Raw genomic sequence first — 24,340 nt, 5'->3', positions numbered from 1 at the left:
AGCCTCATAAAACCTACTGAAGAAGCAAGGCCAATTTAAGATGAATTAATTTCCCCAAAGTAAAATTCAAGGAAGAATCCAAGGCCTTTCCTCAGACCAAAAGCTGAAGAATCAAACACATGTTAAGAGCCATAGAGACTCAGTGGGAGATATTAGGGGCTAATTTTCATTTTCGAACAAACAAAGTTTATTCTTTACTCAATTCCTGACCCAAAGCCTGAGAGGCTTTTTATTGGGAATGATTTTGTAGCCAAACATTTCTGAAAATTATGAGAAGAAGCTTTGAAGAAACTCAGAAGGACACTAAGTCAGTATGAGAAGTCCCGGAATTCAGAAATAGAGTAGAAAAGCTGAACTCAGGGGGAAGGCAGGAATAGAAAGATTGAAAGAATTAGAGACAATCTACTTGGAAAACTTTGGAGAGAACATAATAAAGAACTAACTGTATTCAAGAGTCCTTAGATAGCCCTACTGATAAAACTGCTATTTCCTTGAGGAAAAAGACAAATGGGTGGGGCAACAATTTCTGTTGAATGTCCTGATGTCAGAGAAAGGTGACTGAGTTATTATCTGGATCTATTCTTTGTTGTGAACTTTCTCTGCTAAGGAATTCTACTCCTCAGTCTGTAGTAGACTAGAATTTGACATTCTCCAAAGCTGATTCTTTTTTTCTTTAACTTTGTGAAGTTGTGCCTTCAACAATCTTGGTTTTCTTTTCTCTGTCTTTCTTTATTATCTCTCAGTTATATGTTCTTTGAGGATGAGGGAAGCCATTTTTTAGCTGAGAGAAACTGACAGCTCCACCCAGTTCAGTATTTCTGGCAATAAATGCAGGATTTCAAGGGTATGGGATCTTGTTCTTTTAGCAGTCAAAAACTGAGGAAGTCTGTGTTGCTTAATCCTAAATTTATTAGATTCAATATGACTAACCACTCCCTTCCTTTCTGGGGTGAAGAGGAAGAATGCAGACCATCAGGTCAAATGTTTTTTTCATAATGAATGAACAATTGTATTAAGGATCACTGAAAAGGAAATACAAAGAATTCTTTTCACAGCAAATGTTTATTTCAAGTATGAACAGGGATTGCCTGGCCCATAGCCAAACCTTCACCTGGAGGAACACCAGGTCATGAGTGAATAAATTCTTGCCACTGGGCTCCACCACTGAGAGAAAATTGATCATGCAAAGGCTTTGGAACAATTTTGGAACTCACTGAATTAATAACCTATTTGTTAAAAAAGATTATTGATAGGAAGCTAGAATTGTTTTGTACTATATTTCTTTTCTTCCCCAAAGTAGAGATTACCTGATTTTACAAGCAAGAGAATCAATCAGTATTAGATAAACAATAGTTTGTTATTTGATATGTTTATATTTGTTATTTGTCATTTGATATTGCCATAGAACTCATTTGGTTTCTTTATCAACACTTAAAAGATCTGAGAAAGCTAAGGTAGCATTAATTAGTTTTGCCCAAGGAGATATAGATAAGAAGTACTTTCCATTTTATTACTAAAGATACTTAATAGTCTACTAATTCAAATACTCTTGTTCTTTGTCATAAGAATATTTTCTTTTTTGTTGGGGATGAACATTTCATCTCCACTGAGCTCTGAGTTCCATGTAGGCAGAAATCTGTCAAACTTATTAGGGTCTTTCCCTCAGAGTACTTGGTGTTCTTAGGGGAATTAGTTAGTGTCTCAAAAGTCAAATTTTGTGACAGTAGTGACTCACTTTCTTGTGTTAGAAATGAGAAATTATTTAAAAATGTTACTCACTGTACTTGAAAAACAAATTTTCTGGTCATTTTTTGATAAGATATCAAGAGATGTTGATGAAGATTATGGACATTCTCTTTAGAAAAAAAATGCACACATACAATCATGAAAATGTCATGGTGTTTAAAGGCATTTTGATCCTCCGAATTATCCCTGTGCCCTTTAATGGGTTATTGATAATGAATCATGGACATCTTCTTTCATTCTTCCACCAAAATTGATCTTAAACAGTGATTTCCAAGTTTAAACAAACAAACAAAAAACCATGTGAACAATTGTATCTTTGATCTTTTTATAGGAAGTGATCAGATTGTAGATTTTTTAATAGTGTATTGCTAGAGCAAACATGGGAATTTGAGTACTTGAGTGATGGAGGGAGATTACAAACAGGAACTGAGGTGATAGGAGAATGCACTGCTGGAAAGAGTAGTTAGAAGGAATGGTTATGGTGAATTAAAACAAATTTGGGTAGATTTAACAGAGAAATAACTCAGGACCTTAGGAGACCAGAACACACAGAGGTAAGTGCTACTCACATCTCAAAAGGGTGGGAATGGTTAACCAACCACCTAATAGGTCTCTTTTCTGAAAACAACACCTGTGAAGCAGTGTACTTATCCTCTACCCAAGGGGAGAGAAAAGAGTCCTTGTCCAAAAGTCTTGAAAACTATGAGCAATCTTAAAAATCACATGCCTAAGAATTTTTAATTTGAGAGAAAAAAAAATAAAGCTCTGACATTTGCATACAGCAGAGCCAGCCTCCATTTCTGATTCCTGGAATCCTAAAACACTTTAGGTGTTACAATATAGTCTCTAGAGTTAGCAAATTTTTTACTGGGTTTTGGTTGATGATCCTGTGGAAACAAAATGACTTTGCTTGGCTTGGCAGAAGTGCAAAAGAGATAAGCTTCATGGGGAAGAGAGAACTTGTTCCAATCCCCGTCCCAAGGTCTTTTCATAATGTGTACGTCAGCCTGAGAAATTTTTATATGTAATGCCTAAGTCTAATTATTTAATTTGGCTACAAAGAATTGGCGCAGCATGTTGTAATGGTTTTGATGCTAGCATTGTCACAAGGCAGCATTAAATCATTTGGAAATGATAACAGTTCAGGTTAGTCAATATTTTTGCAGCTGTTTTTCCTTGTCAAGTTTGTTAGAAACTAAGTGAAATAGAATTGGTTATGGTGGAAAAAAATTAATCAAATGTCTATGTCAACTGCGTATTTGTTTTCCTCATGTATATGTAGAGGAGGAAAAGTGAGGTACACATCCCTCTTCCCATTGACATTGCTGTAATTCAGGGACCCACTATGTTTTTGAAATTTCTGGGTAGTCTTCCTGACACTGCCATTCCCCATCCTTATCCATCACAAACACTGCAGCCAGACTTATCTTTCCAATAATCAATTATAGTCTTTATTACTTGCTTACATAAAAAGATATAGTGGCTCCCAGTCACTTACACAAAAAACAAACTCCCAAGTTTGATGTCTTAGCCCCTGGTTATCTGCATGTTGCCTTTATGTCTAGTCTCACTTCTCACCTCCCCCACATATTCTCCATGTTTCAGCACACTGAATTTCTTCAGTTCCACAACTATTCATTAAGTGCTTAATTTGTCTGAGATTCTGAGTGAGGTGCTGGGAATTCAAAGATAACAAGACATGGTCTTTGCCTTGTACAAACACTCAAGAGTAGGAGATATGCAATCAACTCTCTTATCCATATGAAATACTTGCCAAGAACACCAAGTCCCTGAAATTGAGTAAAATACTGAATTCTCTATACCTGGTGTTTCATTCTAGAGATGTACACCTATGATAAACTTTAATTTATAAAACAGGAACAGTAAGAGATTAACAACAAGTAATAATAGAACAATTATAACAATGCATTGTAATAAAAGTTGTGTGACTATGATCTCTTCAAATATCTTTGTACTATACTCCCCTTTATATTGGTTACAGTGTGAGTTGATGGCCTTGCCCATGTGATGAAATACCATGAAGTGAATGACATAGACATATCTTCGCAGCATTAGGCTGTACTGAATTCTGGTGGTACATCAGGAGCATCTGCTTTGGGTAACCCGGAAGCACTGAATCCTGACAAGGCCAGATGGGTAGTGTGTACAGCAGGGATGTGCTGTTTGATGAAAGGAAGATTCATGAGGAGCATTTGTACTTCTATTAAAATTTATTTCTCATCTGCTGTGCTTTATTTTCATAATATCTTTTAACGTTTATGGAACGTTTTGTATACACTGGAAGGAACCCAGAGCTCTATGATAATTAATTTTCTTAAACTAAATACAACTTTAATCATTTCAGACCAAAGACATAATGCTATAATATATTTTAGTAGCTCCAAATGCAATTATCCTATTTGTGAAAGGCTAATATCCAACAAATACTCCATATGGTTGTAAGTAGAACTGAGAAGAAAAGAATGGAACCAAGAGATTTCATACAGTACTTTCTCCAGCCCACTGCCTTTTGGTTTGTTAAAACTAAGATGAATCTAGCTTAGAAACTAAAAGGAATAATAGTTATACATAAAATAGGAGAGAAAATCCTCCAAAATATGAAATAATAATAAATCCTGTAGTTGAGGGATAGAATATATATACCCTAATTTTAAGAGATTCAAAGTTCTGCCTATTTTACAGAGGTTGAAATTCCCATTTAAGAAGTATCTTCATGGCTATTTTTGAGATATTATCTCTTTTACATTTATCATCAATTAATATGAATTATTTTAAACCAATGATTTGATTTTAAACTCATAACATATGATAGAATTTAATAAAGTAATGAGCAATATTATTACCTTGTCAACATTCAATATTCTGGTTGTAGAAAATTAGAGATTATTGTTAAGTATTTGAAGTGAAAAAAAAAAACTGTTGAAAAGATTTGGGTTCCTTAGAGTATTTGGACAGACATCAATGAAATGAAAACTAGGAACTCAAATTCACTTATCAACTTTGGCAGCACACCATTATTTTTGTTTAAAGCATATGACTTCAACTCACCAACATTATATCTTCACTTAGAAAATCATTAATTTGTATTAATTGATTTTCAAGGTTACTTTCAGCTTAAAACTTCTGATGCCATTGCTATATCAAGAGTATGTCTCAGACTCCGTTTGGTTGGAATCACCTTGTTTACATTTTCTTTCTGCACATTTAAAATAGTGACAGTATAATCCATTAATCACAGAAATCACTCTAAATACTATCAAAAACAGAAAGCAAAAATAATAAGCCATAAACTGCAAGAGAATATTTTCCAAAGACATATATGATAAGGTACTGTGATCCAAAATATGCAAAGACATTAAAACTCACAATAAGAAACAACAATGTTTTTAAATGGGTCAAAGACCTTACCAGACACTTCACCAAAGAAGATATAGACATTAAAAAAAAAAAAGCATATGAAAAGTCACTCTATATGTTATGTAATCAAATAAATGCAAATTTGAAACAACAGTAAGTTATCACTATATACTTACTAGAATGGCCAAAATCGAGAACACTGACAACATGGATGCAGATGAGGATATGGAGCAATTAGAACACTCAATCATTGGTGTAAATGAAAATGGTACTGGGATCTTAGAAGCCAGTAGGCAGCTTCTCATAAAACTAAACATGTGATCCATCAATCAGACTTCTTGGTTTTTACCCCCCAAAGTTGAAGACTTGTGTTTACAACTGTCCCACATACCGATGTTTATAGCAGCTTTATTCATAATTGCCAAAACTTGGAAGCAATAAAAATGTCCTTCAAAGAGTGAATGGATAATTAAACTGGCTGATCCAGACAAAGGGATATTAGTCCACAGTAAAAGATATTAGATGCTGACCCAGGAAGACACAGAGGAAGCTTAAATGCATATTACTTAGTAAAAGAAGCCAATAGGAAATGGCAGCATACTGTACAATTCCAATTATATGACATTCTGATAAGACAAAACTATGGAGACATGAAAAAGATGAATGATTGGGGGCAGACGAGAAGGATTAATAGGGAGAGCACAGAAGCACACAAGACTTTCAGGATATACTATGATGATAGATACATGCCATTATACATTTATCCAAATCTGTAAGATGTACAACATCAAGATTGAACCCTAAACTATGTACCTTGAGTGATAATGATGCTAATGTAGGCTCATTGATTGTAAGAAATATGCCACTGTAGTGGAAGATATTGATAATGGGGAGGCCATATATGTGTTGGGGCAGGAAATAAATGTAAATCTGTTTCTTTCAAGCAATGTCACTGTTAATTTAAAAATGCTCTAATAAATCAGGTCTATTTTAAAATGTAAAAAGGAAAGAAATGTTAAGATTTATGACATAGTTTGATCCCTGCTTTGTATATATCAATTTTATCAAGTTTCAAATATTCTTATAGGTAGATATTTTACATTGTAATTCAAGAAAGTGAGGATAGTTTTAAACTATTTTGCATTTAATTGTTTTGTGTTTATATATTTGGTCTTCATTTTAATATGGTGCTGAATATCATATAATTATACATAAAATGGTATTGATAAAATAAAAATATCATATGTCTCACTTATTTCTAAATAAGTATATATTAAAACCTGTAATTATTTGTAAGTATTTTAATTGGAACTTTCATGTTATATACATGTATTTACAGAGAAAGGGAGAGAGAAAGAGAGAGAGAGAGAGAGAGAGAGAGAGAGAGAGAGAGAGAGAGGGAAGCAAATATTTTGCCTAATAAAATTTTTTTCTTTCATTCTTTCCCATAGATTTGCTGCTGTCAAATAGCTGCATTCCATTTTTGGGTTCATCAGAAGGGCTGGATTTCCAGACTATTCTGTTAGATGAAGAGAGGGGCAAGCTGCTCCTGGGAGCCAAGGACCACATTTTCCTGCTCAGTCTGGTTGACTTAAACAAAAATTTTAAGAAGGTCAGTTTATTTATATATAGTTGATTAGATTATTTTAATTTTATCTGTGCTCTTCTGCTTTGTATTAAGTGATTCAGTGTCAAATGTGGTAGATCCTTTATGTATCAAGAAGAACACAATACATTAAAAAAATGACTCAAAATATATTTTGATTTTTTTGTGGATTAAAGTTCACATCCATGTTCTTTATTAAGAGTAGATGAGAATAATACCATAACCATTGAAATTATAAATGAAAGGAATCAAAGTGTGTAAATGTGAACTTATATAATGCAAAATTTTAGATTAAGAAATAGCAAGTGAGCTATTCATCGAGAGTGAACATTTATACTAACAGTAATTATAAACTTATATTTTTACTAACTTTTAAATAATAAATAAGCATAGCTCCACTTTACAGTGTGGCTGTGGTAGCATTTTAATACCATGCTTTCCTCTGCACACTTCATTTTACACCTGGACAAGTTTCTCTTAAGGCCCAGTCACTCCTAGATAATGACGTCTATAATGCCCCAACTCTGCACTGCTTAAGAACAGTCTTACCACTAAATATAAATACACAAGGACTGAACCAGATGCTTAAGCAGTAATCACCTCATTGACACACCAGTTTGGACAGCTATCTGCCCACTACACTATCTTTACATGAGACAAGAAACACCAATGAGAGTTCATAGTGCCTGGTTTTAGGAAAATAAGAAAAGATACATGGCGGTAGGTAGGAAGGGAATAGTTGCCAGTGTCACCCTTCCCATAACTTTAAAAAGTGTGAAAAGAGACACTACATGCTTGGGAAAAAGGGAAAGAATTAAGTCCAGTCCTTGGACTTGAAAGCCACTATCAGATCCATTACAGCGAAACCCAGTGCCAAGCAAAGCCCCATGATCCCTATGCCCAGGCCAGTAACAATGGTCATAGGTGATGGAACTGCATTAGCCAGGTGGCTGACTGTTTCCACCACCCCTTGCCCTACCTCGGGCAATAGAAAGAGGATCAAGACTCAAGCTGCCAGGAAGCAGGACATCAAAAGCACCACAGGATTTCAAGCAGGACATGAAAACTACTACTAGGAAACAGGGCATCAAAACCACCACAGCCTCTAGAGGAACCTCAATGTCAGGAGGAGACATGTGGTATCCATCTATTGAACTTCTATTCCAGATGGCATCTTAAAATCCTCATTGAATGAGTTCTATAAGTCTACCTGGCAGGGAACAGGTGTTCTGGGAGGATTTAAACAGGATTTTAAAAAATTTAATTCACAAATAATGATGGTATGTATTTATATGCTATGGTATGTTATTTCAATGCATGTATACAGTGTGTAACAATCAAACCAGGATTTTATCTTATCTGATACCACTGCAATGAAACCTAGGGGTAGAATCCAAAGGCCCCATGCCATGCCACAAGTCAAAGACAGAGCATCTAGACCTGCTCTGACATTAGGAGGAGACCTACATGACAGTAGAATGGGCTGAATTTTTGGCCTATATCAGTTCCAGCCTTGGAATGGGCCTGGGGCATTGGCCTCCTCTAGCTCACCTGACTGCAAAGGTTCCTGTGGCTATGAGATGCAAGTCCTAGGTTAGCATGAACTGTGGCAGTGATGGAACTATCTTTATTACTTAACTCCCAATTTGGGGCATTATTACCCTATGTATGGGTATGATTGCACAAATGGTATGACTCTACATCATGTACAATCAGAGAAATGAAAAGTTGTGCTCCATTTGTGTAAAAAAAAATTAAATTTTAAAAAAGTTTATTCTAAGACAAAATAATAAAAACCATCCTCAAGTCTAGAGAAAGATACAAGTATCCTGGTAAAGGAAGGTCAAATGTCACTATTCTAATTTAGCACAACCAGTTCTATGCCAAGATGTATTATAATCAGGTTACTAAAGGTGAAAGATGAAGAGAAGATTCTCAAGGTATCAAATGAAGAAACAAATAACACATAAGTGTGTCCCAGGTTATCCAACAGCAGAGTTCTGAACATAATCTTATAGACCGAGAGTGGCATGAAATTTTCATAGTACTGATAAAAAAAAAAAAAAACAACAAAAAAACAAACAGAAAAAACTGCTTACCAAGAATACTATGCCCAGCAAAACTATTTTTTTTTTTTTTAGAAATAAAGGAAAAATAAAGACATTCCTAAGCAAAAGCTGAGATGTTATATCTCAGTAATGCTAAAGGGGATTTTTCTAACTGAAAGAACTAAAATTAAGAGGCAGTAATGAACAAGAAAATATGAGAAGGAACAAATTCACTACAAGAGTAAACACAAAGACAAATTCAAAATACTCTGATATCATAAACATGGTGGGAAAATTCTTTTTATATTAATAATTAATCCTAAAAACAAAACAATTAAAAAAATACATGAAGAGACAGGCAATATACCAAGTGAAAATTAGACATAAAAAAATTCAAAATGTGTAGAGGAATGGCATGCAAGTGAAGAGTTTTTTTAGTATATTTTCTATTTCATTTCTTGTTGTATTTCCTCACTTTATGATCATGTTAAGTTGCTATCATTTTAAAACAGCTCATTATAATCAAAGAAGGTTTTTATAAGCCCCATGGTAACAACAAAACAAAAATTATTACAGACAAACCAAAAATAATAAGCAAGAAATCAAAGCACATTGCTAGAGTAAATCACTTAACCACAAAGGAAGACTGTAAAAGAGGAAGGAAAAAAAAGAGAGAAAGAAACTGCAATAAAACTAGAAATATAATTACCTTAAACTTAAATGCATTTAATTATCCAATATAAAAACGTAGGCCAGGCACAGTGGTGCACCCCTATAATCACAGTGGCTCAGGGAGCCGAGGCAGAAGGATTACAAGTTTAAAGCCTGCCTCAGCAACTTAGTGACAGCCTGTCTCAAAATGGAAAAATAAAACAGGCTGGGGATGTCACTCAGTGGTTAAGCACCCCTGGGTTTAATCCCTGGTACCAAAAATACATACATACATAAATTGCATACCATAACATGACTGAAAGGACCAAAAACAAGACCCAACTGATACTGCTTATAAGGAACTCAGTTCGCCTCTGAGGACACAAATAGACTGAAACTAAAGGGATAGAATAAAATATTCTAATCAAATAGAATCCAAAAAAGAAGGAATAGCCATATTTATATCAGATACAATAGACTTTAAAATAAGAGTTGTTAAGTTAGTCAAGAAAGGTCACTATGTCATGATAAAGGAGTCAATTCAACACAAGAAATAATAATTCTAAATTATTAGAATTGAAATTAATATACATACACCAATATCAGAGTACCCACATAACAAAGCAAATCAAAATAGACCTAAAAGGAGAGATATACTCCAAAACAGTGATAACTGGAAACTTCACTATCCCACTTGCAGCAATAGACAGATCTTCTGGACAGGAAATCAGCAAAGAAACAGCAGAGTTAATTGTACCCTAGACCAAATATCTAACAGACATCTACACAACATTTCATCTAACACCTGTAGAATACATATTCTTCTCATAAGTACATGTAACATTCTTCTGGATAAACCATATGGTAGGCATATGATTTAACTCAACAAATTCTGAGAAATTGAATCATATGAAGTGTTTTTTCTGACCATGAAAGAACCAAGCTGGAGGCAAAAATGCTACAAACTGTAGTCTTCACAACAACATGGTTTTGGGATAAAAACAGACATATAGCCCAATGAAGGAATAGAGAGCATAGTAGTAAACCCACACATGTACAGACATCTGATTTCCAACAAAGGTGCTAAGAACACCCAAAGGTGCCGCAGTAGGCACAAAGGGTTAATGAAAGTCTTTTCAATGAATGGGGCTAGGGAAATGGATATCCATGCAGAAGAATTAAACTAGACCCTATCTCTCACTAGTCACAAAAATAAACTCAAAAAGGATTGAGGACTTTAATGTAAGACTTGAAACAATGAAACCACTAGAAGAAATCCAGGAGAAATACTTTAGGTCTTTGAAATGGATTGAACTCCAAAAGCACAGGGAACAAAAGCAAACATAGACAAATGGAACTACATAAAATTTTAAAAGTTTATGTACAACAAATGAAATAATTATCAGAGGAGATCTATAAAATGGAAAGAAGTATTTGCAAACTAAATATCTGATAAGGAACATACCCAAATTATATAAAGAACTTAAAAAACTGAATGACATAAAAAAAGAATAACTTGCTTTAAAAATGGACAATAGACCTAAACAAATATTTCTCAAGAGAAAACATACAAATGACCAGCAAGTGTATGAAAAATATTCAATATCAGCTAATCCTCAGGGATTCAGATGTGGGACTCTGGAGATGGTGATCACCTAGAAACTGAAAGTAGAATGGTGGTTACCAAAAGTAGGGATAGTAGCACAGAGGAAAGCTGATCATGGGTACTAAGTTACTTTTAGGTAATGGTAAGAAGTTCTGTTGTGCTGTCACATGGTAGGGTAGCTATGGATAACAATCAAAACCACAGTGAGATACCACCTCACTGTAGTAAGGTAAGACCCCAAGTGATGGTGAGGATGAGGAGTAAGGGGCAAATTTGTATGGTCTTGGTAAGAATTAGTACAGCAACTGTGGAAAATAGTATAGAGCTTCCTCAAAATGCTAAAATGCTAAAAAAAAAAAAAAAAAAGGAAGAAGCAGAAGAACTACTGTTTAATCCTGCTTTCCCACCACTGGATATATATTTGAAAAAAATGGAATCAGTATTTCAAAGAGACACAGCACACCCATATAATTTGCAGCACTATTCAAAATAACCAAGAAATGGAAACAACGTGTCAATCTATCAACTGATGCAAGGATGAAGAAAACCAGTATACATAAGGTAATATTCAGCAACAATAGGGATAGAATTGCAGATCATTAGGTTATGTGAAATAGGCAGACACAGAAAGACACTACCACAAGATCTCATGGAATCTGAAAAAAGTGATCACCTAGAAGTTAAGAATAGAATGGTGGTTACCAAAATCTAGGGAGAATAGAAGGGAGGAAGGTATTGGAAAAGTTGATCAATTTATACTAAGTTACATTTAGGTAGTACTAGAAAATTCTGGTGTGCTATTGCAAGATAGGTTTACCATGGATAATAATAATATACTGTGTGTCTCCAAAAGCTAGAGGAAAGGACTTTAAATGTTTTCAACATGAAGAAAAGATAAATATTTGAGGATATAAATATGGTTAACGTGATTTAAACATTTTACAAAGTATGCATCCATAGATCACATTAACCCATTGCTAGGTACAATCATAAAGTTGAATATTCAATAAAGGAAAAGTTAGTTTAGATTTTAAAAATTAAAAAAAAGAAAATAGCTACTACTTATTCAAAATTCAAAAGGCATTTGCTACCAAATCCTACATTTTCAATTCTCAGTGTGATGTTCAAAGGAAAGCATTCCACATTTTAACCCTTATCGATTACATTAGATAATACTCTAGCAGATATCAATATCTATGGAAGTAGATATAGATACCAAAAGTACTAGAACTTGAATGATTGCTAAGACATAATGCTCAACCAATTCTCCATCAGTGAGGCTTTGTCACTTACCTTCTTTTTAAGAAGCATTGCAAAAGAAATTCTAGGAGCCATTGCAAGGTTTCACGTCAATAATTCCAAAGATTGAATTACTCTGATTCAAAAAAAATGTTATTTACATTTTATCGTAGGACCTTGAATCTTCATATAGCTTTTATCTGCAATGACCAGTTCCATTTATCAGTTTTATTTAACCCTCCAATTATGAGATACACTTCATAACTGAATATCAATTGCTCAGTTATTTGAATAATATATGTTCTCACAGCTTTAATCTGCTTAGCAAAATATTTATCTTCATTTATATTAGTATTGCTTAACCCTCTAGTAAAACAATGGGTTTTTAATCATTTAATTTTTAGGTAGGTCTTTTATATATTCTGGGGTCCACCAAGGGAAAAGGTGCTACTTCTTATGAATTCTCAGATTTGAAAAAGAAAGAATCTTTGAATATAAATGTAGGTATTTCATGTAATCTGTACTTCTAGAAGAAAGAGTGCGGGCTAAAGTACTGCCAACAGTTGTTCTCAGCTTCTCTTAATTCAAACACTTAAAAATTCAGAAGATTACCTTGTTTAAAAAAATACAGTTATCCTATAACCTGGATAATCTAAGGTAAAATAAACAGTTGAATATACTCTAGAATTTGAAGTTTACCCTGCACTCTGTCATAGCTCCACTCTATTGTTCTTAAGGATGTATTTTTCCTTCAAGATTTTAAAAATTTTTCATAATCTTAGGAGAGTCAATTATTGGTATTAAGTAATATCTTAATTGTCCATAAATATCTTAAAGGAGAATGACAGTTTTTTTCCAAAAGATATTAGAGAAAATTCTTAGTTAACTTTGCAGTTTTGCTTTAAGAGATACTGCATAACTTAAAATGCATTTTTCCAAATATGTCTGTCTTAATATAATAGCAAAAAGTAATACTTTTAAGGGAATTTGATCTTGTTCTCTTCTTTGCCTTCAGGGAGTAGAAGAGAAAGACCATTTATCTGAACTGAGTGTATTAGATCATGGCTTAAAATAACTTCTGATAGCGTAACTTCCCTTCAGTGACTATTTTAAGTAAATCTCTCTTTGGCTGTTTTCCATGCTTGAAATGTGCTAATATTTAATAAAGTAAATGTTTATGAAATTCCAATTTCTCTTATGATGTTATTGAAATAAATTATTATTTAATATATTATACAATTAGAGATTTTCAACATAACTGAAATTTCTTTGTATTTCTATAAAATGTGCAATTCATAATGGGTTATGCATGCATTGGTAACCATTAGTGTTTATGTAGGTATCCACCATTCCAATTTATATAAATCATTCTAGTGCTAAAAGGTACTCCACAGTAGCAAGTGTCAAGATGTAGTACTTTCTCAGTGTTTAGACCTTCTCAGTTTGCATTGGCTCAATGCCCCTCGGCAAAGATCCAAACTCCTCTGTGGAGGAAACCACACATTTTGGGACTCTAAGGGCTGAAGGGTATTCTTTGTACTCTTTAGAGTTAAAGCAATCTACAACACATAATTGAGTTATGAGTGACTGGTTGGGAATTTTCCCCCCTGGGAAATTTTTTTTTAAAGAAATAAATAAAGAAAGAAAAAAAATCTTTGGAAAGTATTTAATTGAACTAAATAAAATTTAAGATATATTTGTACTTATTACAAAGTCGTCATTATCACAATTGCAATGGACATTTAGGGTAAAAATACAGCAAAAAATGAATTTTTATAAATATTTAGTAGTACTTTTTTTGTTATGCTTATTATTGTTTAGACTAGATTTTGAATTTAGTATAGTGAATGGTGCAGGGATATACTTAATAAATATTTGACTAATAATTGAGTTCAGAGGAAGACAAAATTAGACCTTTTGGAATACACCTAGCTCTTTTTTACCTTTTCAAATTGAGATTAAAGGGATGAGATTCTGGGGTTTGTTGTTGTTGTTGTTTGTTTGTTGTTTTTATGTTTTAAGGTGAAGGATTGATCTCTATAGGGCCATAACAGACTTTGGGGCATGTATAAGTGCACATCATATCATGAGGAAGTGATGCCTTATAATTTAACAAGCCTTTTCCAAACTTGAACTATAAGGCCTCTTTTCAGTTAGGAATAACCTATAGATTCCTCTCTGGGACAGATAATGAACACTGGTTAGGCCTTCTCCTTCCTTTTTTGTTTCTTCTTCCCATTCTCCTTCCCTTCCGGACTAAAGCAAAATAGACCAGATGTGATCACATTACAGAGAAGGACATGGGTCTGAGGCTGTACTTTTCCAAAACTTGTGTTGTAAGTTGAATGATCCTAGAAACCAACTCTGAGATGATACTTAGCTTGCATTTGTAAGAGTGTTTGGGATCAGCACCTATGGAGTGTAATGTAGAAGGGGAGGGGGGAACATAAGTTCCAACAAAAGCTTCAGTCCACAAGCCTGACTACTAACGTCACAAAAATTCAATATGTTCCTACAGTGTGTATGATAATATCTCATTCAACCAAGTTTATCTTTTTCTCTTACTTAATCCATTCACAATGACCATGGAAGTTGCTTTAAGTATATAAAAGTCTGATCCTATCTCTTTATTTTTTACACATCTCTGTTTTTTTTTTTTTTTTTTTTTTTTTTTTTTCCCTAACAGCTTGAATAAACTTCAGACTTTTTATCATGACTTCTAGGGCTCTTCTTAAACTTTTTGTACCCTATGATGTTTCTGGTCTCATTTCCATCTATTCTTTATTGTTCCCTCACTTGCATTACAAAATCTCTCCATTTTCTTTTTCTCTTTCTCTTACTCAAACTGCCCTGTTAAGTATTTCCAAAATGAATAATTTACTTTCAAGTTCTTCACCTTTGTTAAAACTTCCTGGGATGCCACTTTCTTGCACATCTCAATTTTCTTAGACCTTGAAGTCATATATCCAAATTTTCCATATTTTTAATGGGTGCATTATAATTGTACATAATGGTGGTATTTGTTGTTCCATATTTGTATAAGCACACAATATAACAATATTCTACTTTACAATATGTTTCCTCTATTCTACTGCTCTTCCTTTGATCTTCATGAGATTCCTGCAACCCACTTATCTTTTCCTTTTTCGTCTTTAGCTTCTCCATATGAGAGAGAAAATACAGTGTTTGATTTTCTTAGTTTGATTTATTTTTTTTAACAGGATAGTCTCTAGTTCCATTCATTTTCCTGAAAATGACATACTTTCATTCTTGATGGATGAATAAAACTCCATAATTTATATATACCACAGTTTCTTGATCCATTCATCTATTGGCTGGTTCCATAGCTTTGCTATTGTGAATTGTGATGCTACAAACATGAGTATGCATGTACCACTATATTATGCTGACTTTAATATTTTAGGATAAATACCTAGGAGTGGTATAGCTGGGTCACATGATGGTTCCATTCCTAGTCTTTTATGAAATCTTCTCACGGATTTCTGTAGAGGTGGCACTAACTTACAATTCCACCAACAATGTGAAAGTTTTCTTCTTTCCCCATAACTTCTCCAGTATTTATTATTGTTTGTATTTTTGATTTTGAACATTTATTTTCATATGTTTGTTGGTCATTTGTATTTCTTCTTTTGTGAAAGGTCTACTTTGTTCATTTGTTTATTTATTAACTGGGCTATTTGTGTTTTTTTTTTTTTTTTTTTTTTTTGTGTGTGTGTGTGTGTGTGTTGAGTTTTTTGAGTTTCTTGTATATTCTGGATATGAATCCTGTCAGAAGAGTAGCTACAAAAGATTTTCTTCCATAGGTTGTTTCTTCCTATTTTTACTTTTTTTCTTTTCTATGCAGAAGGTTTTAGTTTGATGTCATCCCATTTGTTAATTGTTGGCATTATTTCCTGAGCCTTAGGGGTTCTATTGAGAAAATTATTGCCTGTGCCTCTATGTTGGAGTTTTGTATAATTTCTGATATAATTCCTAGGTCTCTGATCCATTTTGAATTGACTTTTGTGCATGGTAAAAGGTGAGGATCTAGTCTCATTCTTCTATTTATGAATAATCAGTTTTCTCAGCACCATTGGTTAAGAACATTGCCTTTTCTACACTGTATATTTTTGTCAAAGGATGTATGGGTTGTGTCTCTGTGTCTTCTATTCTGTACCACTGGACTCTGTGTCTGTTTTTATGCCAATATCATGAAGTTTTTGTTACTCTAGCTCTGTGGTATCATTTAAAATCTGATATTGTGATATCTTCAGCATTGCTTTTTTGTCTTAGAATTGCTTTAGCTATTCTGGGTCTTTCATTCTTTCAAATGAATTTTAGGACCTTATTTTCTAGGTCTGTGAAGAATGTCATTGATATTTTAATGGGGATTGCATTGAATCTGTATATATATATATATATATATATATATATATATATATATATATTTTTTTTTTTTTTTTGTAGTATGGGCATTTTGATAATATTAGTTCTGCCTATCCACTAACATGAAAGATCTTTTCATCTACTTATGTTTACTTCAATTTCTTACTTCAGTGTTCTAAGGTTTTCAGTGTAGAAGCTTTTGACCTCCTTGGTTAAATTTATTCCTAGGTATTTTATTTTTAGTGAGGTTATATTGTAAATGAGACTTGTTCCTGATTTTCTTCTCAGAATTCACTTATGTATAGGAAAGCTATTGATTTTTGTATGTTGATTTTGTCACCTGCTACCTTACTGAATTTGTCTATTAGCTCCAACAATCTTCTGTAGTGATAATTTAACATCTTCATTCCTTATTTTTATCACTTTTATTTCCTTCTCTTGCCTAATTACTCTGGATAGAATTTCTAGTATAGTATGGAGTAGTGAGAGGACATCCTTTTCTTGTTCAGGATTATAAGGAAACATTTTCAATTTTTCTCCATTCACAATGATATTGGCTTTGAGATTGCCATACATAGCCTTTAACACATCAAGCTAAGTTCCTTCTATTCTTTGATTGTCCAGTGGCTTCTTTCTTCCTTCCTTCCTTCCTTCCTTCCTTCCTTCCTTCCTTCCTTCCTTCCTTTCTTTCTAATAAACAGGTGATGAATTTTGTCAAAGACATTCTCTGCATCTATTGAGAAGACAATGTGATTTTTCTCCATAATTTTATTAATTTAGTGAGTTATATTTATTGATTTGCATATGTTCCACCATCCTTGCAACATGGGTATTAAAAACAACTTGGTAATGATATACAATATTCTTAATATGATGTTGAATATGATTTGCTAATATTTAATTTAAAATGTTGGCATTTAAGTTCATCAGTGTCTGTAAGTTTTTTGTTGTTGTTGTTTTTACATTGGTCTACAGCTTTCTATCCTTGATGGATCCTTTTCTTGTTTCACTATGATAGTGATACTGACTTCATAGAATGAACTTGGAAGTGTTCCATCCCTTTCTATTTTGTGGAAAAATTTGAGGGGCATTGATATTAGTTCTTCTTTTTGGAGGGGGGAGCATGCAAATAAATAAACAAACTATATGCCAACAGGTAATTTGATAAGGCATGCAAAATAAACATGTATTATACCAGGTACAGTCAAAAATCACAAAAGTAAAAATTGTTAGATTTAATTACATAAACAAGGAAACTATAAAGAAAATTGTTTTGTTGAACCAGTGAAATTTCTAATAGGAGACTACTTTTTCCCTAAGAAAGGCAATTTAATGTGATGAAAAGAAGAATGTTTATAGCAAATATAAGAGAATGGAATAAAGCTTTTATGTTTAAAGAGCTCTTAAAACCCAGTAAGAAAAAGTCAAAACTTTCCAGAAAAAAAGAAATTGGACAAAAGGCATGAATGGGCAATTCACAAAATGTTTCTAACTTCAAATATTTAAGAAAATATTCAACTTCAAAGATAAATAAACATTAGCAATAACTGTGAATAACTCTTCAACTGGCAATGCAGGTATTTTTTAAAGCCTCTATTGGAAATTCTGATAATTTCTAAAACCAAGAAAAATAGAAACTCAGTAATTTTTGGTAAGATTTATGATGACTTTATGAATATTTGCTCAAAATGCACATATCTTTTCATCAAGTGGTTCTATTTCTAGTTATTTACCTTAAGTGTATAGTCTAAAATGTATGCATATGCATGAGATTGGTCATTATAAAGTGTTCATGAAAACCCAAAGATTAGATCAGATAAATGACTTATAATTATCAAGTTAAATGTCTAACAGTATCCAGATATTTGGTTAAATATTATTTTGAATGCTTCTATGAGGCTGTTTTTGGATTAAATTTTACTGAAACCAAAGTGCTTTGAGTAGGGCAGACTGTGCTTCCTACTGGGAGATCAACTTCATCCAGACAGTTGAGGACTTGAATAGAACAAAGACTGACTTCCTCAGGGCCAGAAAGAAATCTGCCAGCAAATATTTACATGTGAAATGCAGAATTAACTCCTCCCCAGCCATCCACACTGCAGATTTTGGGTTTAAAGCCTTTGTAATAGTGTGAGCTTGTTCCTTAAACTGAATTTCTCTCTCTATATGTGATCTGCCCTTTGTATCCCAAAGATGTGTTCGAATTCAGCCTGGAATCCCTCTAGTCCTCAGCTCTTTTGTTGGAAGGCTTTTTATTGCTGCTTCTATTTCATTGTGTTCTGTTTAGATTTTCTATGTACTCTCGATTCAATTTTGTTAGGTCATGCATATCTAGAAATGTATCTATTTCTTTCAGATTTTTCAATTTACTGGAGTTTAAGTTTTCACAGTAATCCTTTTCTTTTGGTTAGTTTGGCTAAGGGTTTGTCAATATTGTTTATCTTTTCAAAGAACCAACTCTTTGTTTCATTGATCCTTTGTATTTTGGGTTTAAATTTTCTATTTCATTAATTCAACTCTGATCTTAGTTATTTCCTTCCTTCTACTGGTTTTGGAATTGATTTGTTCTTGTTTTTCAAGAGCCATAAAATGCATTATTAGGTTGTTTATTTGGCATCTCTCTGATTTTCCTGTGTAGGCACTCATAGCTACAAATTTTCCTCTTAGAAGTGACTTCTGTGTTAATGAATTATTGGGATCCTTCCATCAAGAAATCTTACTTATTTTGGAGCCAGTTCAAATCTGCATGGGCGGAATGAGTCTCTAAAAAAAAGGATGTATGCAATAGCTTACAAAAGGAATGATTCATTCACTAAATATTGGTTTTTATCCATATTATTCAAGCGTTTGTTTTAGTTTTCTTTCTTTTATTTCTTTTTCTCCCTTCTTTTTTTGTGTTTGTTTCGAGAAGGCTATAGAGGAGGGTGAGTAGACTAATAAAAAAAATGAACTTACTCTGAGACCACAATTATTATTTATTTGATCTACTAGTCTAATACTAACTGGCATGCTAACTCATAAACCAGTAAGACAACTTCATTCTGCCTCCTGTAGTTCCTTTCAATCTGCTCTGTGGGGCAAGTTCTTCTCCTGGGTTTGCTGGATAACTTCAACAGGCTCCATGGCTTCTGAATTCACTCTTAGGTAGTACAGACAATTGTTCTTTAGAAATGAAAGGTCCCATGTAATGTCATAAAGCTTCATTTATCATTGAACTCCTGTGCTCTCCACCTGTCCCCACTTGTCCTGCCATGTACAGGAGGTCCTTGTCATAGGGAGATGACCAAGAGCTTCTCTTTTTCCCTGGCTAGTACTCCTCTTCCTCCATAATCTTGTTGAACACACTGTCTGACCAATGCAGGGTCAAATCAGAGGGAAAAGGGAAGAGAGGTGAGGGGTTCAGAGAAATGTTTCCTTTACTGGCATTGTCAGAAGGAGGTCACTTCCCAGATGTTTTGCCAGACATTTAAAATTGACTTTTCTTTTGTAGCTACCTTTGTGAGTTTTTGAAATTTCCCTGACATGAATCTTTTTTCCTTGCAGTACTCTGGATAAGGGTGACTGAATTTTTCCTCTGACTAATGTGTTCTCATTCTTTATCCTGAGACAGGTTGCAGTACCACCAGGTGTTTGCTTCCTAAATCAAAACCACTCATTCTTCTTAAACAGCACCTAAGATGACCCCATGACATCCCTCTCATTTTTTATGAAGGCTCACCTCTGTTCCATGAGAAGTCTTTATATGCTTTTCCCTAGACACAGTCTGGACATGCAGGTTGATACCAATTTAGATACCAAACCTGTCCTCTGTTTTCACTTGTCACTTGTCATCTCTCACCCTTTAGATACCCCACAAAACATGTTCAACAACAAGTGCTTCTTGAGGTTCTATTGATGCCCCTTCCATAGAATCTATACTTCACACCTGGTGGGTGGAAGACTAGTGATAGATATACCTAATTTAAAAAAAAAAAAAAAAACCTTCCTCAAAGTAAAAACTCTATAATCTCCAGTTTTAAACTATTTTATAATTTGGACATGGATGAAATCATGTAAATGATCCTTGGTTACTGATTGAAATTTTTTGCATTTTGAGGTCACATCTCATGTTGAATTTTGCCTCAGTTAAAATGTTCTCTTTGATCATCATGCTTTAAGATCTAAGCCATAAAATCAGATCTCAAATGAATGTTTTATCTTCTAAACATTATAGTGGAGATCACTGTACATCATTCTTGAAGTATTCATTTAGAATCACTGGGATAAGCAAATGTTCATCCTTTCATTAACATTGTATACCTTTGGTATAAATAGCATCAATCAAAATGTTTTCCCTTTTGTACCTTGTTCCCTATCATTTTCAGTAGTATTTCTGATAGATTCCTGCAAAAGTAAGTTATGACTGAAACCTAGATAAAACAAAGTGTAGAGCCTACACTTAACATTTTTAAACATTCTGCAAAATTAATATTGAAATAGTTCATTTTTATTTTCAAATCTTGATTATTCTTTTTTATCCAACTAATTTTTAAATCTTGAAGCTGTTATATATGTAAATTAAATCTTGTATATAAAAGTGTTTAAGAATTGTTTTATTGGAGGTAAAAAAAAAAAAAAAAAAAGTGAAGATTTTCTTTAACTGGACCCCAAGAAAAACATATTAGCTAAGCCTCTACTTACACTGTTAATGGAAAAATCCATAATCCACATATCATGTCCTCTCTAAAGCAAGTTACATTTGTTTTGATGTGAAATCACTTTTTGACATAAAAAAAAATGTCTAATGTAAAAAACAAAAACAAAACAACAACAAAAACTGCATATGCACTGGCTAAAAAGGAAATTTTTATATGGATTTAAAAGTGATAAAACAAGGACAGTGATAGGTCAGTAGTAGCACTTACCTGGCATGAGTTTGACCTCTAGTACCATAAAAGAATATAATAAAAATGAGAAAGCAATACATCTAAAGAATATGTAGATTTCATAGCCTCCCTAAAACAGGAACATATTTTTGTGGAGTATTCTGAAACAATTTTATTTCTCCTTAAATGAAATTTAAACAAATAAGACTTGGTCCCCACATTTATTTCAGAAGTTTACTATTTTAGTTATTAAAACACAAAAGTAATGTGGATTTTATAAAAGAAAATATTGAATAAAACTTGAAAATAAATATTTAAACTATAATCTGGACACTCTAAGAAAATTGACCTTTTTATTAGAATGTAACAAAATTCAAGGTTGACAAATGTGAGAGATTTTTTTTCCCTACATAGCAATGGTAATACAATTTTATTATTATTTTTGTCTGTATTTGACATGAAAATTTGGTTCATAATTATGAAATTACTCAGATTACTTGAAAGTCATGAAACTATGCACTTACTTTTGAGAGATAATATCATGAAAATAACTAAGTTAAGTAAGTTTGTAACTTTATAATAATTTTCACTGGAACATTTAAACCCCCTTCTTTGTTTAAAATAAAAAGGGCTTTGTTATTTTCCTTTCTTTAAGGAAGTCTAAAACAAGAGGGTTTTCATACATGAGCATTCTGTACTTGCTTGTTTTTTATTGAGAATAAGCAGAAATTCCTTTATAAATCAGAATGACCTTCTGACTCCAGTTTTTTAACTTACTCTATGGCTGAATAAGACATTTCCATCTAATGTAAATTCCAAAAGAATTAGTATGAATATCCTCTTCACTTAAAAATCAAGATATTGACAAAAGAAAATTTCCATCCTTTTAATTCCAATTTAATACTTGAAATTTAGAAAATATGAACACTGGAAATCCTGTAGCTATCCCAATAAATTAACTTTAGTGTAAGGCACCCTGCTTAGTTTCATGGTGATTAATCTGTTCCTATTGCCTGCTGGGCACATGCTGTCTAGTAATCGCAGAGGTACAACAATTGACCCGTTCATGGATGTGCTGGCTCTGTAGCCGGGTGCTGATATGCAGGTCCCATCTGGTAACTGTAATGGACTGTCAGGATGTCAGGCTGCTCAGCTCCTACCAGAACTCTGACCAGAACTCCCTCTATGTTTCCAATTCTAAAGGAAACTCTGAAAGTCAGATTGCAATAAATACTTATTGAGTGCTTACTCTGTGTAAAATACAGGTTCTCAGGATGGTAGGAAGAAGTAAATCCCTTGCCCCTGAACCTGAGTGGTCACTAAACTTTAGTGTCTTCTTTAAGAATCTAATGAACACCATGAACAATATTCATTACAGAATTTTGAAATCCATCCACAATAGCAATTGGACCATAAATTCACATTACTTGTGGAATTCTTAGAATTTATTTCATTTGAATGTTCCAATAGTATTTCTCTTTCTTTTATGCAATGCATATTCATGCAGTTCCAATATATTTCCAGCACCCTTCTACATGTGGGGAATATAATGGATCATAAGGCCTCTGTTCTTATTTTGTCTGAAATTTGAGGAAAGGGAGTTAATGAAGAATAAAGAAGGAAACAAAAAAATCACTTATTGTTCAAAAACCTGGAGTTATTGCTAGAAAAGTACTCAGATTAGCTACTGGAGAAGGTCTTTTGGGGGAGATAATATTAAACTTGGTGCCTGCTTATAAGAATGGATTATCAAGGGGGGGTGAAATTTGTTTCGGGTAAAATGAGCTCTACTTGGACGATGATAGTGAACAGGCAGTGTTAGTTGGCATGTGGTAAGGGATCCCTAAATACTAAGTGTATATTTTTTCAAATAGGTCTTAACTGGGTAGAGATTTTAATCTGGGATTTATGGCTGAACTACTGAGACAGCCACCTAAGATCAAAAGCCAACAAGTGGCAAAACAGGGAATAAGACCCAGGTCTTCTAATTCTGCTGTTTCATTGATCAATTACACCTAGAACATGGTCCCAAACTAAACTTATTAATTAAAAAAAAAAAAAAAAAAAAAAAGAAATGCCAGTGGATGTGATAAGCACAAGTGTTAATAAGACAGAAATGGTCAAAGATGGCTCAAATGCAAAAGAGTATTTTGAGATGATTCCAGAAAAAGAAAAGGAGAGATAATTGTTACCCATGATTTCATGAAGGAAGCTACTGTGGGCAGATCAGAGCACTGTGGACTGCATACCTGGAACTCTGTCTTCTGTACAGAAGGACATTTTCTTGGAAAACTGGTAGCCTTACTTTTATATGTAAGTCTGAAAACAAAAAGGCAAAAAATTGAACTTCCCATCAGCAATAATTTCTACTCAGTTCCATTATTCAAGGTTTACCTTTGATATTCCTGTCCTTAGTTTTCGGTTTTGTTCTCTGAACTCCGACCTCCTCCCTTTCCCTGTTCTTGGTTGGAGCCTGGTTAGTCATTGCTACATTAGTAATTCAAAACCTTGATCATGTAGCATTTAGAGCAACATTTTCCCAAATCCTTTATAATTGTGCAAACAGTTGTATTCTGTTCTTTGATAGAGATGGCCCTGTTTCTGGAGTTCTGAATTGTTGTCTTTAATTAGGTTTTATGAATAAGTTGCAACTTCCTCTTGGGTGTTCTATTCAGTCGTTGTAGCATCTCTGAATTAGGCCAAATGGCATTTGATTGTCCTTGCACTTGCTAACTTGAGTCTGTTAAATTGCTTTTCCAAAGATAAAACAAAGAGTAGATGTAATTAGAATTTTCTTTTGATGTTGTTATAAAGT

The 24,340-nt window shown here is 33.4% G+C and overlaps 1 protein-coding gene across 1 annotated transcript in view; it reads left to right on the top strand.

The window, feature by feature from the left end:
- Positions 1–24,340, top strand: part of Sema3d (semaphorin 3D) — a 155,915-nt gene that overhangs the window by 45,701 nt on the left and 85,874 nt on the right. The window contains exon 3 of the mRNA XM_076862571.2: positions 6,576–6,736. Within this exon, the coding sequence (XP_076718686.2) occupies positions 6,576–6,736 (161 nt within the window). The remainder of the gene's footprint in view (positions 1–6,575; positions 6,737–24,340) is intronic.

The sequence above is a fragment of the Callospermophilus lateralis genome, chromosome 1 (assembly GCF_048772815.1).
Source record: "Callospermophilus lateralis isolate mCalLat2 chromosome 1, mCalLat2.hap1, whole genome shotgun sequence".
In the NCBI taxonomy this organism is placed as follows: domain Eukaryota; kingdom Metazoa; phylum Chordata; class Mammalia; order Rodentia; family Sciuridae; genus Callospermophilus; species Callospermophilus lateralis.
This window is presented reverse-complemented; position numbering and strand designations above follow the sequence as displayed.